Source organism: Alosa alosa, chromosome 7 (genome assembly GCF_017589495.1).
Source record: "Alosa alosa isolate M-15738 ecotype Scorff River chromosome 7, AALO_Geno_1.1, whole genome shotgun sequence".
Classification (NCBI taxonomy): domain Eukaryota; kingdom Metazoa; phylum Chordata; class Actinopteri; order Clupeiformes; family Clupeidae; genus Alosa; species Alosa alosa.
The window spans coordinates 1,137,745-1,151,644 of NC_063195.1; the positions used below are offsets into that span (position 1 = coordinate 1,137,745).

General features: G+C 44.6%; 1 protein-coding gene across 1 annotated transcript in view; it reads right to left on the minus strand.

Moving 5' to 3' along the window:
- Positions 1–13,900, minus strand: part of LOC125297547 (NACHT, LRR and PYD domains-containing protein 12-like) — a 49,536-nt gene that overhangs the window by 24,803 nt on the left and 10,833 nt on the right. Inside the window, exons 3-5 of the mRNA XM_048247964.1 lie at positions 10,576–10,960; positions 8,788–10,344; positions 208–381 (exon numbers count right to left, since the gene is read on the minus strand). Of these exons, the coding sequence (XP_048103921.1) occupies positions 208–381; positions 8,788–10,344; positions 10,576–10,960 (2,116 nt within the window). The remainder of the gene's footprint in view (positions 1–207; positions 382–8,787; positions 10,345–10,575; positions 10,961–13,900) is intronic.

Consider the following 13,900-nt stretch of genomic DNA (forward strand, 5'->3'; position numbering starts at 1 on the left):
CGCATCATTGTTTCAGGATCAAAAGATCAATAGAGAAATGGTCTGCTCTTACCCAGGCTAACGCATCATTGTTTCAGGATCAAAAGATCAATAAAAGGACAAATATACAGGCATGTTGACCGACTGATAAGTAGTAGATTACTTTATTAATTCATTAACTGATCAATCTGATCAATCGATTGATTGATTGATTGATTGATTTCTCACCAAAGCTTTTCCAGCTTGCAGGATGGGTCTTTCAGGAACAAGGCAATCTGATTGGCTCCTGAGTCTCTGATGTAATTCCTGCTGAGGTCCAACTCTCTCAGATGGGTGGACTTTGATCTCAGTGCGGAGACTAGAGGGTCACACCCCTCCCCACTTAATCCGACATCAGTCAGCCTGTAAAGAGAAGAAATACCATGACTCCTCCCTTATCTGAGTACAGAACTATAGACTACAGGGCAACTGAAATGGCAACAATCGTTCAGGGCTCAGCTCACTAAAATATGACTTCGACAGACAAAAAGGAGCTCATTTGGCATCATGGCTTTGCAATTTGCGTTCGGTTTGCATTAGTAGTTCAATATTTAGTCACATAGGACTTGGCTGATTGAGTTTTTCTCTGCCACTACGAACATTGTTGACAGTGTAGGTCCCACCCTTTCCTTGATTTTAATTGGCTGGCTAGAGAGAAGTGACATTGACAAACCAATCAGGAACTGATAAATTAAACTCATTCGTAGCAATCTTATTACGATAAAAACTTCTTCGGTGAAGCAAATTCCTCCAAAACGCAACTTACACTTGCTTTACTTAATATTCGATCACTGTCAAATAAAACTGCCCTGGTTAATGAAATTATTACTGACAATCATATAGATGTTATGTGTCTTACTGAAACCTGGCTTAAACCAGATGAATACCTTCCATTAAATGAGTCTACACCTCCCTCCCATTTGAATTATCATGTACCACGCCACACTGGCAGGGGAGGTGGAGTAGCTACAATCTATCAATCTAGTCTTCTCACATCTCCCAAGCTCACACACAAGTTTAAATCTTTTGAAGTTCTAGTCCTCAATTTTTTACCGCCAGACTGGAAAACTGATCAGCCTGTAACTGTGGTCACATTGTACAGACCCCCTGGCCCCTACACTGAATTCTTAGAGGAGTTTTCTGATTTCCTTTCCACTTTAACTATCCAAACAGAAAAAATACTTATATTGGGTGATTTTAATATCCATATGGATAATGTGCATGATTGTCTCACAATTGCATTTCAATCCCTAATTGACCATGTCGGGTTCTGCCAAAATGTTAATTCACCCACGCACCGACATAACCATACTATTGATCTAGTCTTGTCATACGGCATAAACATAGAGCAGTTAACAATCTTGCCACAACACCCGACCTTAACTGACCACCATCTAATTACTTTTACAATGACATTACAACATGCAGTACCTAATTTAGCTGAATACTACAGCCGCGGCTTATCTGAAAAAACTAATTTAGCTGAATACTACAGCCGCGGCTTATCTGAAAAAACTAATTTAGCTGAATACTACAGCCGCGGCTTATCTGAAAAAACTAATTTAGCTGAATACTACAGCCGCGGCTTATCTGAAAAAACTAATTTAGCTGAATACTCGCTTATCTGAAAAAACTAATTTAGCTGAATACTACAGCCGGCTTTATCTGAAAAAAACTAATTTAGCTGAATACTACAGCCGCGGCTTAAAAAAAAACTAATTTAGCTGAACACTACAGCCAGGGCTTATCTGAAAAAAACTAATTTAGCTGAATACTACAGCGGGCTTATCTGAAAAAAAACTAATTTAGCTGAATACTACAGCCGCCGGCTTATCTGAAAAAACTAATTTAGCTGAACACTACAGCCGCGGCTTATCTGAAAAAACTAATTTAGCTGAACACTACAGCCGCGGCTTATCTGAAAAAACTAATTTAGCTGAATACTACAGCCGCGGCGTATCTGAAAAAACTAATTTAGCTGAATACTACAGCCGCGGCGTATCTGAAAAAACTAATTTAGCTGAATACTACAGCCGCGGCGTATCTGAAAAAACTAATTTAGCTGAATACTACAGCCGCGGCGTATCTGAAAAAACTAATTTAGCTGAATACTACAGCCGCGGCGTATCTGAAAAAACTAATTTAGCTGAACACTACAGCCGCGGCGTATCTGAAAAAACTAATTTAGCTGAATACTACACAAGGGCGATCTGAAAAACTAATTTAGCTGAACACTACAGCCGCGGCGTATCTGAAAAAACTAATTTAGCTGAACACTACAGCCGCGGCGTATCTGAAAAAACTAATTTAGCTGAATACTACAGCCGCGGCGTATCTGAAAAAACTAATTTAGCTGAATACTACAGCCGCGCATCTGAAAAAAACTAATTTAGCTGAATACTACAGCACAATTGATCTGAAAAAACTAATTTAGCTGAACACTACAGCCGCGGCATCTGAAAAAACTAATTTAGCTGAATACTACGGCCGGCATGTATCTGAAAAAACTAATTTAGCTGGAATACTACAGGCGTGACATCTGAAAAAAACTAATTTAGCTGAACACTACAGCGTGGGCATCTGAAAAAACTAATTTAGCTGAATACTACAGCCGCGGCGTATCTGAAAAAACTAATTTAGCTGAATACTACAGCCGCGGCGTATCTGAAAAAACTAATTTAGCTGAATACTACAGCCGCGGCTTAAAAAACTAATGCAGGCTTTCTAGAAAAGATTTCGCTTACGCTTGCCCCATTCCGGACTCATGTGGTAGCCAATCAGAAGCCCATTCCGGACTCATGTGGTAGCCAATCAGAAGCCCTATTCCGGACTCATGTGGTAGCCAATCAGAAGCCCTATTCCGGACTCATGTGGTAGCCAATCAGAAGCCCTTTCCGGACTCATGTGGTAGCCAATCAGAAGCCCCATCCCGGACTCATGTGGTAGGCCAATCAGAAGCCCCCCTTAATCCAGCCCATCGGACTCATGTGGTAGTCAAGCCCCAATCATGTGGTAGGCCTATCAAGCCCCATTCCATCCGGACTCATGTGGTCCAGCCCAGACTCAATCAGAAGCCCCATTCCAGACTCATGTGGTAGCCAATCAGAAGCCCTATTCCGGACTCATGTGGTAGGCCAATCAGAAGCCCATCCCTTAATTCCGGACTCATGTGTAGCCTATCCAAGCCCCATGGGACTCAGGCCTATCAGAAGACTCCCTATTCGGACTCTCATGTCCGGACTCAGGCCTATCAGAAGCCCCAGGACTCCCTTCAAGCCCATCCCGGACTCATGTGGTAGCCTATCCAGCCCATCCCGGACTCATGTGGTAGCCTATGTGGTAGGCCTATCAGAAGGCCCTTTCCTTAATCCAGCCCATCCCGGACTCATGTGGTAGCCTATCAGAAGCCCCATTCAGACTCATGTGGTAGCCTATCCATCCCTTAATCCAGCCCGAGGTCGACTTGTTTACTGATAATGTGATGAACTCATTAGCAACCCTTGATTCACTAAAAAAGAGAGAATGAGAAAACAAGTAGGCGTGCTCCATGGTATACCACACAGAAAAAACACTCAAACAAACAGCGTAAACTTGAACAAAAATGGCGTACCACTAAATTGGAAGTTTTCCGCCAAGCATGGAAAGATTGCCTTATCACCTACAAAAAGCACTCAACGAGGCTAAGTCAACCTACTATTCCTTGCTGATCGAAGAAAACAAAAAAGCGATACAAAATTTCTCTTTACCACAATTTCCCTGGACGAAGAGCCACACTGGAAGTAACCCGAATCTATCCCTATTTGCCTAAACAGTAATGACTTCATGAATTTTTTCAATGACAAAATTGAAACAATTAGAGATAAGATTAATAACCAATCAGTCTCACCAAATATTCATACTCCATTGTTGAGCGGTGGCGAAAACATAATTGACTCACAGATGAGACGAACAACGTTGAATTCATTTACACCTATTGACATATTAGACCTCACTTCCACAATCTCTTCATCAAATCTACAACTAGTCTACTAGATCGTATTCCTACCCATCTTCTGAAGACTGCTCTCCTTGAGATTCGTTGGATTATAAAGAATGCCATCAGGGCATACCCACAGTCGTTTAAGTTATCTGTCATTAAGCCATCCTCAAAAAAGCCTACCCTTGACCCTAACAACCTGGCCAACTATAGGCCTATATCTAATCTCCCTTTTTGTCAAAAAAATACTAGAAAAAATAGTGTCCAAACAAATTGGTACCTTCTTGCATATGAATAAAATCCAAGAATTATATCAGTCTGGTTTCAGAGCTCACCACAGTACTGAATCAGCCTTAGTTAAAGTTTTTAATGACCTCCTCATCGCTGCCGATAATGGACATATATCAATATTGGTCTTCCTGGACCTCAGTGCTGCCTTTGACACCATAGACCACAACATACTACTCCACAGGCTTGAACATTCGATAGGCATTAAAGACTCAGCACTTTCGCTTGGTTTAGATCATACCTTTCTAACCCATGAACAATTTGTACAGGTTCACAATAAACCATCTACCCAGACTATTGTAAAATATGGGGGTGCCTCAAGGCTCAGTACTAGGGCCCCTGTTTATTTCTCTCTATATGCTTCCTCTAGGCTCAGAAATTAGGAAACATGGCATTAAATTTCATTCTTATGCAGACGATACACAACCATACCTTTCCATAAAACCTGACAGATTGACTCCGTTAGCCAAACTTGACACATGTATACGAGACATAAAGACATGGATGACAAATAATTTCCTGCTTTTGAACTCCGATAAAACAGAAGTCATGGTTTTAGGTCCTAAAAAGATGAGGGATATCCTATCCTCATCACAGGCTACATTTACTGATCTTCGACTATCCTCATCCACATGTGTTAAAAATCTAGGAGTTACAATTGACCAAGACCTATCACTAAGTAATCACATAACAGATTACCAAAGCTTCATTTTATCACTTAAGGAACATTTCAAAGATAAGGAAGTCTTTATCCTTACCAGACGCTGATAAATTAATCCATGCTTTTGTCACCTCAAGGATTGATTATTGCAATGCTCTATACGCTGGCTGCAATAACACCTGTCTAAAGAGCTTACAGCTTATACAAAATGCAGCTGCTCGCACACTCACTAGAACTAAAAAATATGAACATATTTCCCCTATCCTGGCATCTCTACACTGGCTGCCTGTTAGAAGTCGCATTGACTTCAAAATATTACTTCTAACATACAAAGCCATTAATGGCCAGGCACCAGAATATATTAAAGATCTCCTAGTCCCATATAACCCACCCAGACCGCTACGATCACAGAATACTGGCCTTCTTGTAATTCCAAGAATCTCAAAAACTACAGTAGGAGGCAGAGCTTTCAGCTATCGCGCACCCCTCCTCTGGAATAATCTCCCTACCTCAATTCGACTAGCAGACACCCTCCCTATGTTTAAGTCTAGACTTAAAACATACCTCTTCACTGCCTCCCATAGTTAGGTATGGTGCGTGGAAATTCACCCACCTCAGGGTTTTTTGGAATGGACCACCCTGCTGAGTCACGCGTGCGATGGTGGTCACTGACCATACCTGCGCTGGTGTCGACTACCCCTCACCATGCCTTAGTTATGCTGCTATAGCATAGTGCTGTCATGGACTTTTCATGTGTCACGCCGTACAACCCCCTCGCCTCTCTCTCCTTCTCTCTCTCTCAACTCTCCCTCTCTTGCCTATTCTCTCACCATGGTATACTGTAACAACATATAGTACCACTGATTACTTATTGACATTAACCATTCTGATTTTCAGTAATACTAACCCACTCTACATCTCTCTTTCTTCCCCCTTACTGTACCTCACTTGTGAGGTATATCATCACCAGTCATCAACCATCCGTGTGCTTGGCCCTCCTCTCACCCATCTCACCTGAAGTCCCATCCTCGACTGCCCTATTACTGTCCCCCTATCTGGACTCCTGGCCCATACAGCCTAGCGACCCACCACCTGCCTATGACAACTCCCTTCCCCTGGACAATTCCAACGCTGGACTATTGAACTTTCTGTCACTAAATCAGGAATAATAAATTACCATAACGGATACGTAATCATCCCACCTCTTGTAACTTTCAGCTCAAGTGCTTTTAACAACATGTCTTATTCTCTACACCCGACTATCATATGCATTTGTCATGTATACAGACCTTACTGTCATGTACTGACCCTAGGCAGATGGGTCAGGCCCTTGAGTCGTGGATCTGCTCGAGGTTTCTTCCTATATATATCTCCAATTCTAGGGAGTTTTTCCCCCCTGTTACCCGGTTACCCATGGGCCTCTCTCTCTCTCTCTCGCCCCTGTTACCCGGTTACCCATGGGCCTCTCTCTCTCTCTCGCCCCTGTTACCCTGTTACCCATGGGCCTCTCTCTCTCTCTCTCGCCCCTGTTACCCTGTTACCCATGGGCCTCTCTCTCTCTCTCTCTCTCTCGCCCCTGTTACCCATGGGCCTCTCTCTCTCTCTCGCCCCTGTTACCCCTGTTACCCATGGGCCTCTCTCTCTCTCTCTCGCCCCTGTTACCCCGGTTACCCATGGGCCTCTCTTGCTTTTCTTTTCTTCCTTTCTTCCCTTCTTTCTCTGATTGCCTACATTCTGTAAAGCGCCATGATACATGTGTTATGTTTTGGCATCTATAAGCACAATAAATTGAATTGAAATTGAATTCCGTTTCAATCAAACTCTCTCTCACACACTACTATACTCCCTCACATACACCACTATACTCTCTCACATACACTACTATACTCTCTCACATACACCACTATACTCTCTCACATACACTACTATACTCTCACATACACTACCAAACTCTCTCACATATACACTGCTATACTCTCTCACATACACTACTATACTCTCTCACATACACTACTATACTCTCTCATATACACCACTATTCTCTCTCACATACACTACTATGTGGCCCACTGGTTAGCACTCCGGACCTGAAACCAGAGGGTTGCCAGTTCAACCCCCAACCAGTAGGCACGGCTGAAGTGCCCTTGAGCAAGGCACCTAACCCCTCACTGCTCCCCGAGCACCGCTGTTGTAGCAGGCAGCTCACTGCGCCAGGATTAGTGTGAGCTTCTGTTCACTGTGTGCTGAGTGTGTTTCACTAATTCACGGATGGGATAAATGCAGAGACCAAATTTCCCTCACGGGATCAAAAGAGTATATATACTTACTATACTTATACTTATACTATTCTCTCTCACATACGCTACTATACTCTCTCACATACACTAGTATTCTCTCTCACATACAACTATTCTCTCTCACATACACTACTATACCATCTCACATACACTACTATTCTCTCTCACATATACTACTATACTCTCTCACATACACCACTATACCATCTCACATACACTACTATACTCTCTCACATACACTACTATACTCTCTCACATACACTACTATACTCTCTTGCATTCACTACTATACTCTCTCACATACACTACTAAACTCTCTCACATACACTACCAAACTCTCTCACATATACTACTATACTCTCTCACATACACCACTATACCATCTCACAAACACTACTATACTCTCTCACATTCACTACTATACTCTCTCTCACATACACTACTATACTCTCTCACATACATGACTATACCCTCATACATACATATAGAAGCATTATTAATATTGAGTGTGTATGACGAGTATAGTGGTGTATGGACCCTTTCATCAATAAAAACAAAAACAATGCTTGAACGTTCTATTTGGGCCCCAATCTACTTCCTCTGCATTAAGATAACATATGGAATGTTAAAAAGGAAGTCTTGTGGGGCCAACTATGATGCTGATAATGGAACTCTCTTGAAAGGGTCCATATGCAAGATTATGATAGTGTGTGTAAGTATGAATTTTGTCCTAGGCGGCCCCTCATATGTGTGTGTAGCGGGTAACTCTGATTTTACCTGAGTGTATGTAATGGACACTCTGCCTTTGCCAGTGCCATGGAGACGACCTTTACTCCTCCGTCCAGCAGGGGGTTGTCACTCAGGTTCAGAAGGGTGAGGGGGATGGGGCCTGAGGTCAGAGCTGAGGCCAGAAGCAGGCAGCTAGCCTCCGTCAGGTCACACTGATGCATGCTGGGATATTACAAAAGCCTCAGGTCACACTGATGCATGCTGGGAGATTATAAAACTGTCAGGTCACACTGATGCATGCTGGGAGATTACAAAAGCCTCAGGTCACACTGATGCATGCTGGGAGATAATAAAACTGTCAGGTCACAATGATGCATGCTGGGAGATTATGAAACTGTCAGGTCACAGGTCAGGTGTGTGTGTGTGTGTGTGTGTGTGTGTGTGTGTGTGAGCAGCACAGGTCAGGTGTGTGTGTGTGTGTATGTGTGTGTGTGTGAGCAGCACAGGTCAGGTGTGTGTGTGTGTGTGTGTGTGTGTGAGCAGCACAGGTCAGGGTGTGTGTGTGTGTGTGTGTGTGTGTGTGTGTGTGTGAGCAGCACAGGTCAGGTGTGTGTGTGTGTGAGCAGCACAGGTCAGGGTGTGTGTGTGTGTGTGTGTGTGTGTGAGCAGCACAGGTCAGGTGTGTGTGTGTGTGTGTGTGTGTGTGTGTGTGTGTGTGTGTGTGTGAGCAGCACAGGTCAGGTGTGTGTGTGTGTGTGTGTGTGTGTGTGTGTGAGCAGCACAGGTCAGGTGTGTGTGTGTGTGAGCAGCACACTTACAGAGCTCGCTGGGTGTTCCTCACCACCGGCAGCAGTCTCTTTAGGCCCTTGTGGCTCCCCCAGTACCTCTGCAGCTCGAACTCCACCTGCGTCTCCTCAGCCGTGAGGAGCAGGAAGCCCAGCGCTGACCACTGCGTCTGCGTGAGCTCCTCAGGCCTGCACTTCCCAGAGTCCAGCCAGCGCGACACCTCCAGCACCAGAGACTCGTCCCGCAGCTCGCTGAGGCAGTGGAACAGGTTGATGCTGCGTTCGGCGCCGGCCTGCTCACGGATGGTCCGGTGGAGGTACTGGACGATCCTGTGGTCCGCGGGCTCGACCTGGGCGCCGCCGCGCTCAGGAAGCAGCCTCCGCAGCAGCCGCTGGTTGGACTCCAGGGAGAGGCCCAGCAGGAAGCGCAGGAACAGGTCCAGGTGGCCGTCCTCGCTCCGCAGCGCACGCTCCACCGCCGCCTTCTGCGCGTCCAGGGTGGATCTGCCGAGGAGGCGCCGGCGCAGTCGAAGCCTGGGGCGCCCGTCGGCGTCATCGCCGTGCAGCACGAAGAGGGCAGCGAGGTACTCCTGCAGGCTGAGGTGCAGGAAGCTGTACAGGCGGCTCTCCAGGTCTGCGGTCTCCTCCTTGAAAATCTGCGTGCAGGTGGCCGAGAATTCAGAGCCTTCACCGTCGTCTAAGCCGCAAGATCGCAGGTCCGCCGTGTCAAAGATCAACTTCCTCTTCTCCAGGTGGAGGAAGGCCAGCTTGCCCAGGTCGAGGAGGCCCTTGGACGACGAGGCCGTCTTCTGACTGCGCCGACCCAGCTGGTACAGCAGGAAGCGGGTGTAGATCTCTGTGAGAGTGCTGGGAGTTGGAGTGTCGCTGGGAATGCTGGGAGTTGTAGTTTCCTTGGCTTCTCCCTCCCTGTTCCACATCTCCTCCAGGACTACAGACAGAATCCAACAGAACACAGGCAACTGGCACATGACGTGAAGCGTTTTTGTCTTCCTCATGTGCGCGATGATTCTACGGGCCGTGGGTGCGCTGGTGTTCTTCTTAAAGTACCTCTCCTTCTGCTCATCTGTGAAGCCCTGAACCTCTGTCACCTGGTGGAAGTGCCGGGAGATCTGATTGACTGCTGCCGGACGAGAAGTGACCCAGACGTACGCGTCGGGCAGCATGTGCCCGGAGATGAGCGAGGCAAGCAGCACGTCCAGCGACGCCGGTTCTGTCGGGTCGCTGATCAGCTCCTTGTCCAAGTCCAGCTGGAAGCGACTCTCGTCCAGCCCGTCGAAGACGAACAGGATGGAACTCGTGCGCTCAGGCAGAGCGTCCAGCTGCTTCAGCTCGAGGAAAGACTGCTGCAGCAGCGCCAGGAGACTCTGATTCCTCTTCGACTTTACGTTAAGCTGGCGGAACGGCAGCGGGAACAAGAACGCCACGTCCTGATTGGCTCTTCCCTCGGCCCAGTCCAGGATGAACTTGTGAACAGAGACAGTCTTCCCGACACCTGCCACGCCCAGGGTGAGAACCTTACGGGAATCGGGCTGGGCTCTGAAGATGTCGTTGCACTGGATCCAGGAACTGCTGAAGTCACATGATGTGAGATGATGTTATTTCTCCACATGCAAAGAATAGGCAATAAATGCGGGTAAGCAGTAGGAAGCATAATAATAAAGTAAAAAGACTAATTTTAAAAAAAGGACTAGATTGACCCAGCTGGACCGTACCTGCATGTGGAGTGGTTCTGGGTCTTGACCCAGCTGGACCGTACCTGCATGTGGAGCAGTTCTGGGTCTTGACCCAGCTGGACCGTACCTGCATGTGGAGCAGTTCTGGGTCTTGACCCAGCTGGACCTGCGTGTGGAGCGGTTCTGGGTCTTGACCCAGCTGGACCGTACCTGCGTGTGGAGCGGTTCTGAGTCTTGACCCAGCTGGACCGTACCTGCGTGTGGAGCGGTTCTGGGTCTTGACCCGGCTGGACCGTACCTGCATGTGGAGCGCCTGGAGTGGTTCTGCTCCATCCACTGAGCCTCGTGAGCTCTTAGCGCTCCGCCTGTGTACTCGTCCACCACAAGGAGCTCCGTGTAGACGTCGTCCACCCTTCTCGCTCGCCCCTCTGTGGAGCTGCCCTCGAAGATGCGCGCGTACTGCAGGGCCAACGATGCCTTCAGCGACCGCGCCACCGCCTCCTCTCCGCCCGCTGCCAAGACAAGGACAACGAGCGGTACTATAACTCCTTGAATTTTCCCTGGGGATCAATAAAGTATCTATCTATCTATCTATCTATCTATCTATCTATCTAACTTCCACTGGCAAGACAAGGACAACGAGCGCAGTAAGGACAACGAGCATGGTACTATAACTCCCAAGACAAGGACAACGAGCATGGTACTATAACTCCCAAGACAAGTACAACGAGCATGGTACTATAACTCCCAAGACAAGGACAACGAGCATGGTACTATAACTCCCAAGACAAGGACAATGAGCGACAAACACAGGGAACAGGCTCTCTCACTCTTTCTTCATACAAATCAAAAATCACTAACGAACACAGGGAATATCCTTATCTCTTCCTCACAATATTACAAACATACTTGAGTATTTACTTATAAATAAATAAACTGTAAAAAATAATGTAAAGAAAAGTATGATTGCTGTATATGTGATCTACTTATGAAATTGCTACAAATATATTATGATATAGATACTGTTCCTTAATTGTTCATTTCTTTTAACATAAGGTCCATGATGTATATGTTCATAATGAGTCAGTCAATTAAGCAATATAGCACGAGTGAGACTGGGATTGGTCATGGATATTCCCACGGGTGTTGTTCGGCCGTAGCCATGACCAATCCCACGATTACAAGTGCTAAATTGCTTTTATACAACAATTCTACTACCGGTACAAACTAAATAATCTGAAAACACCCCATTATTGTTTAAAAATGTTAATTTCGACATCGTTCTTACGCATCAAAAAATAGTTCCCGTTTCAATAGACAATGTCTTGGTTGCTAGGTAACCAACATTCCAGATCCCTCGTTACGACCGCTGTCTCGCTATCCGGCAAAAGATTCTTTGGACGCCGCTATTTATGGATTTCCGGCTCCCAATGACTTACATTGAACACATGTAAACAAAACGTCAATTATGTGCTCAAACTAACGCCGCTGACTTATGAAAACAACCATTCCACTTTGATACGAAACTACATAATTGTACAACATTTATACAACAAAAATCACAGAATTTGGATCAAGTAATGTGGAGAAATCTTATGCAAAGTGTCAACCCCTAACAATGTGCCCATTGCCCAAATTTATGGTCAACTAATGTTGAATGTCAGAGTAATGACATTGAAAAAGGTACCTTCATGATACACTTTAATTTATAAAGCTACAAAGTATAAAAAGAAAAATACAATTTATCAGATGGATTACCCAAATAATTTGTAACAAAGTACAACAATTATTCGAGGGCACATCTATTCCCAGAACTATAATGGGTGTTAAATATTCCACAACCACTAGATGGCAGCATGACACAGCACATAAAGTACACATACGTTTCGCTGCGACCTGAAGGATGGCGTGGTTGAATATCCACTTCTCTGCACTTCGGGTCTAATAGCGGTGAATTGTATGACCACCAGATGACGCCATTTCACTGCACCTCGCCCATTAGCTGCTGTAACTTCGTTTAAGTAGGAGCCGACGGTTACACTTGTTTTATGGGCGTTGTTAGCCACGCTTTGCGCAAAGCCAGGTAGGCTACAGAAGAAGCCAATAGGCTACAGTCGCGGTGTTTGTGGTGATTTATTCCATGTATTAACAAAATAATAATGTAACATTAAAAAAAATAGCCTACATAGAGAAAAAAAAAAAATAATTACACCAAAAAAAAGTAAAAAAGCTTTATCATTGATATATAAGCTTACTGAAAATCAAATATAGGCCTAGCCTACAATTGTGTTCCACAGACAATATGTCCTACAGATAATAACAATAGTAAGAACATAAGCTAACCTAAGTCATGACGACACGGGGCTTAAGTCTCATGTTGGCCCTATGACTACTAGGGCTACCAAGCACGTCTGGTTTGCGACAGTGAAAATAGCTCCAATATTAATTGTGGCGCCAATGAATATATGCTAACATGAATCTCATCAGTCACCTATAGATAAAGGGTTAGGCTATAACATGTAGGCTATAATGTAAAAATAGGGTCATATCATATAATGTTGACTTATTAAGATGGGAGAGAGCTGAACATATTACACTGAACTAATTGTTCATTGTTGAAAATCAATCAAAAGTTTGTAGTTGATCCAGATGTCATTGGTCGCAAGGACTGTTAATGGGTATCCACAATTGGGACCTTTGTTACAAGTTGGTCTTTCAGCTGCTAATGCAATCAGTGGGCCGCCAGAAAACATGTTAGACAACTGAGGAATGAGATGCCACACATAAAATGTACAGTCAAACAGAAATGCACAAAACATCAATGGGAATCCACCAAACACAGCAGGGAACCATGTTATTGTCAATCAGCACTCTGCCACGCTAAATCAGACCCTGCTTATGTTTGTGCAGAGCAGAACAGATATTTGTAGATATGATGCAGGGCCTGTTAAGAGAGATTGGCAACTCAGTCTCCCTCATACTAGTCCCTACGGTGAACGATGTAATAGCATAGTGCTGCTGCTTCTGATGTGCAAGACAAGACAGGGTATATATTCATAATGTGACAGGCAGCATGTATTTATCATTATGTTACAACCTCTGAACAACTACTATTGATGTTAGAAGAACAAAACAATACATCTCCAAATGTTCATTGCTTATTACATGTGTTATAAAAACAAAATCCTTTTCTGCTTTCTGTGTTTTTGCATGCACCTATCAACAGGGGTGTAAAGACATATTTGTTCACCATGCACTTAGGCTGTTCTGAGTCATTGATTGTATGTTATAGTATTTGTTGATTTGCATTTATTGCCCATTGATATTGCATTCACATTATTGTTTATTATTGGTATTCTCCTTATTAATGTAGTGTCACCAACATTTAAAATAATATCAACTGACATTGTTATTCATAGCCATATTTATTCTGCTCTTATAAGGTAATACAG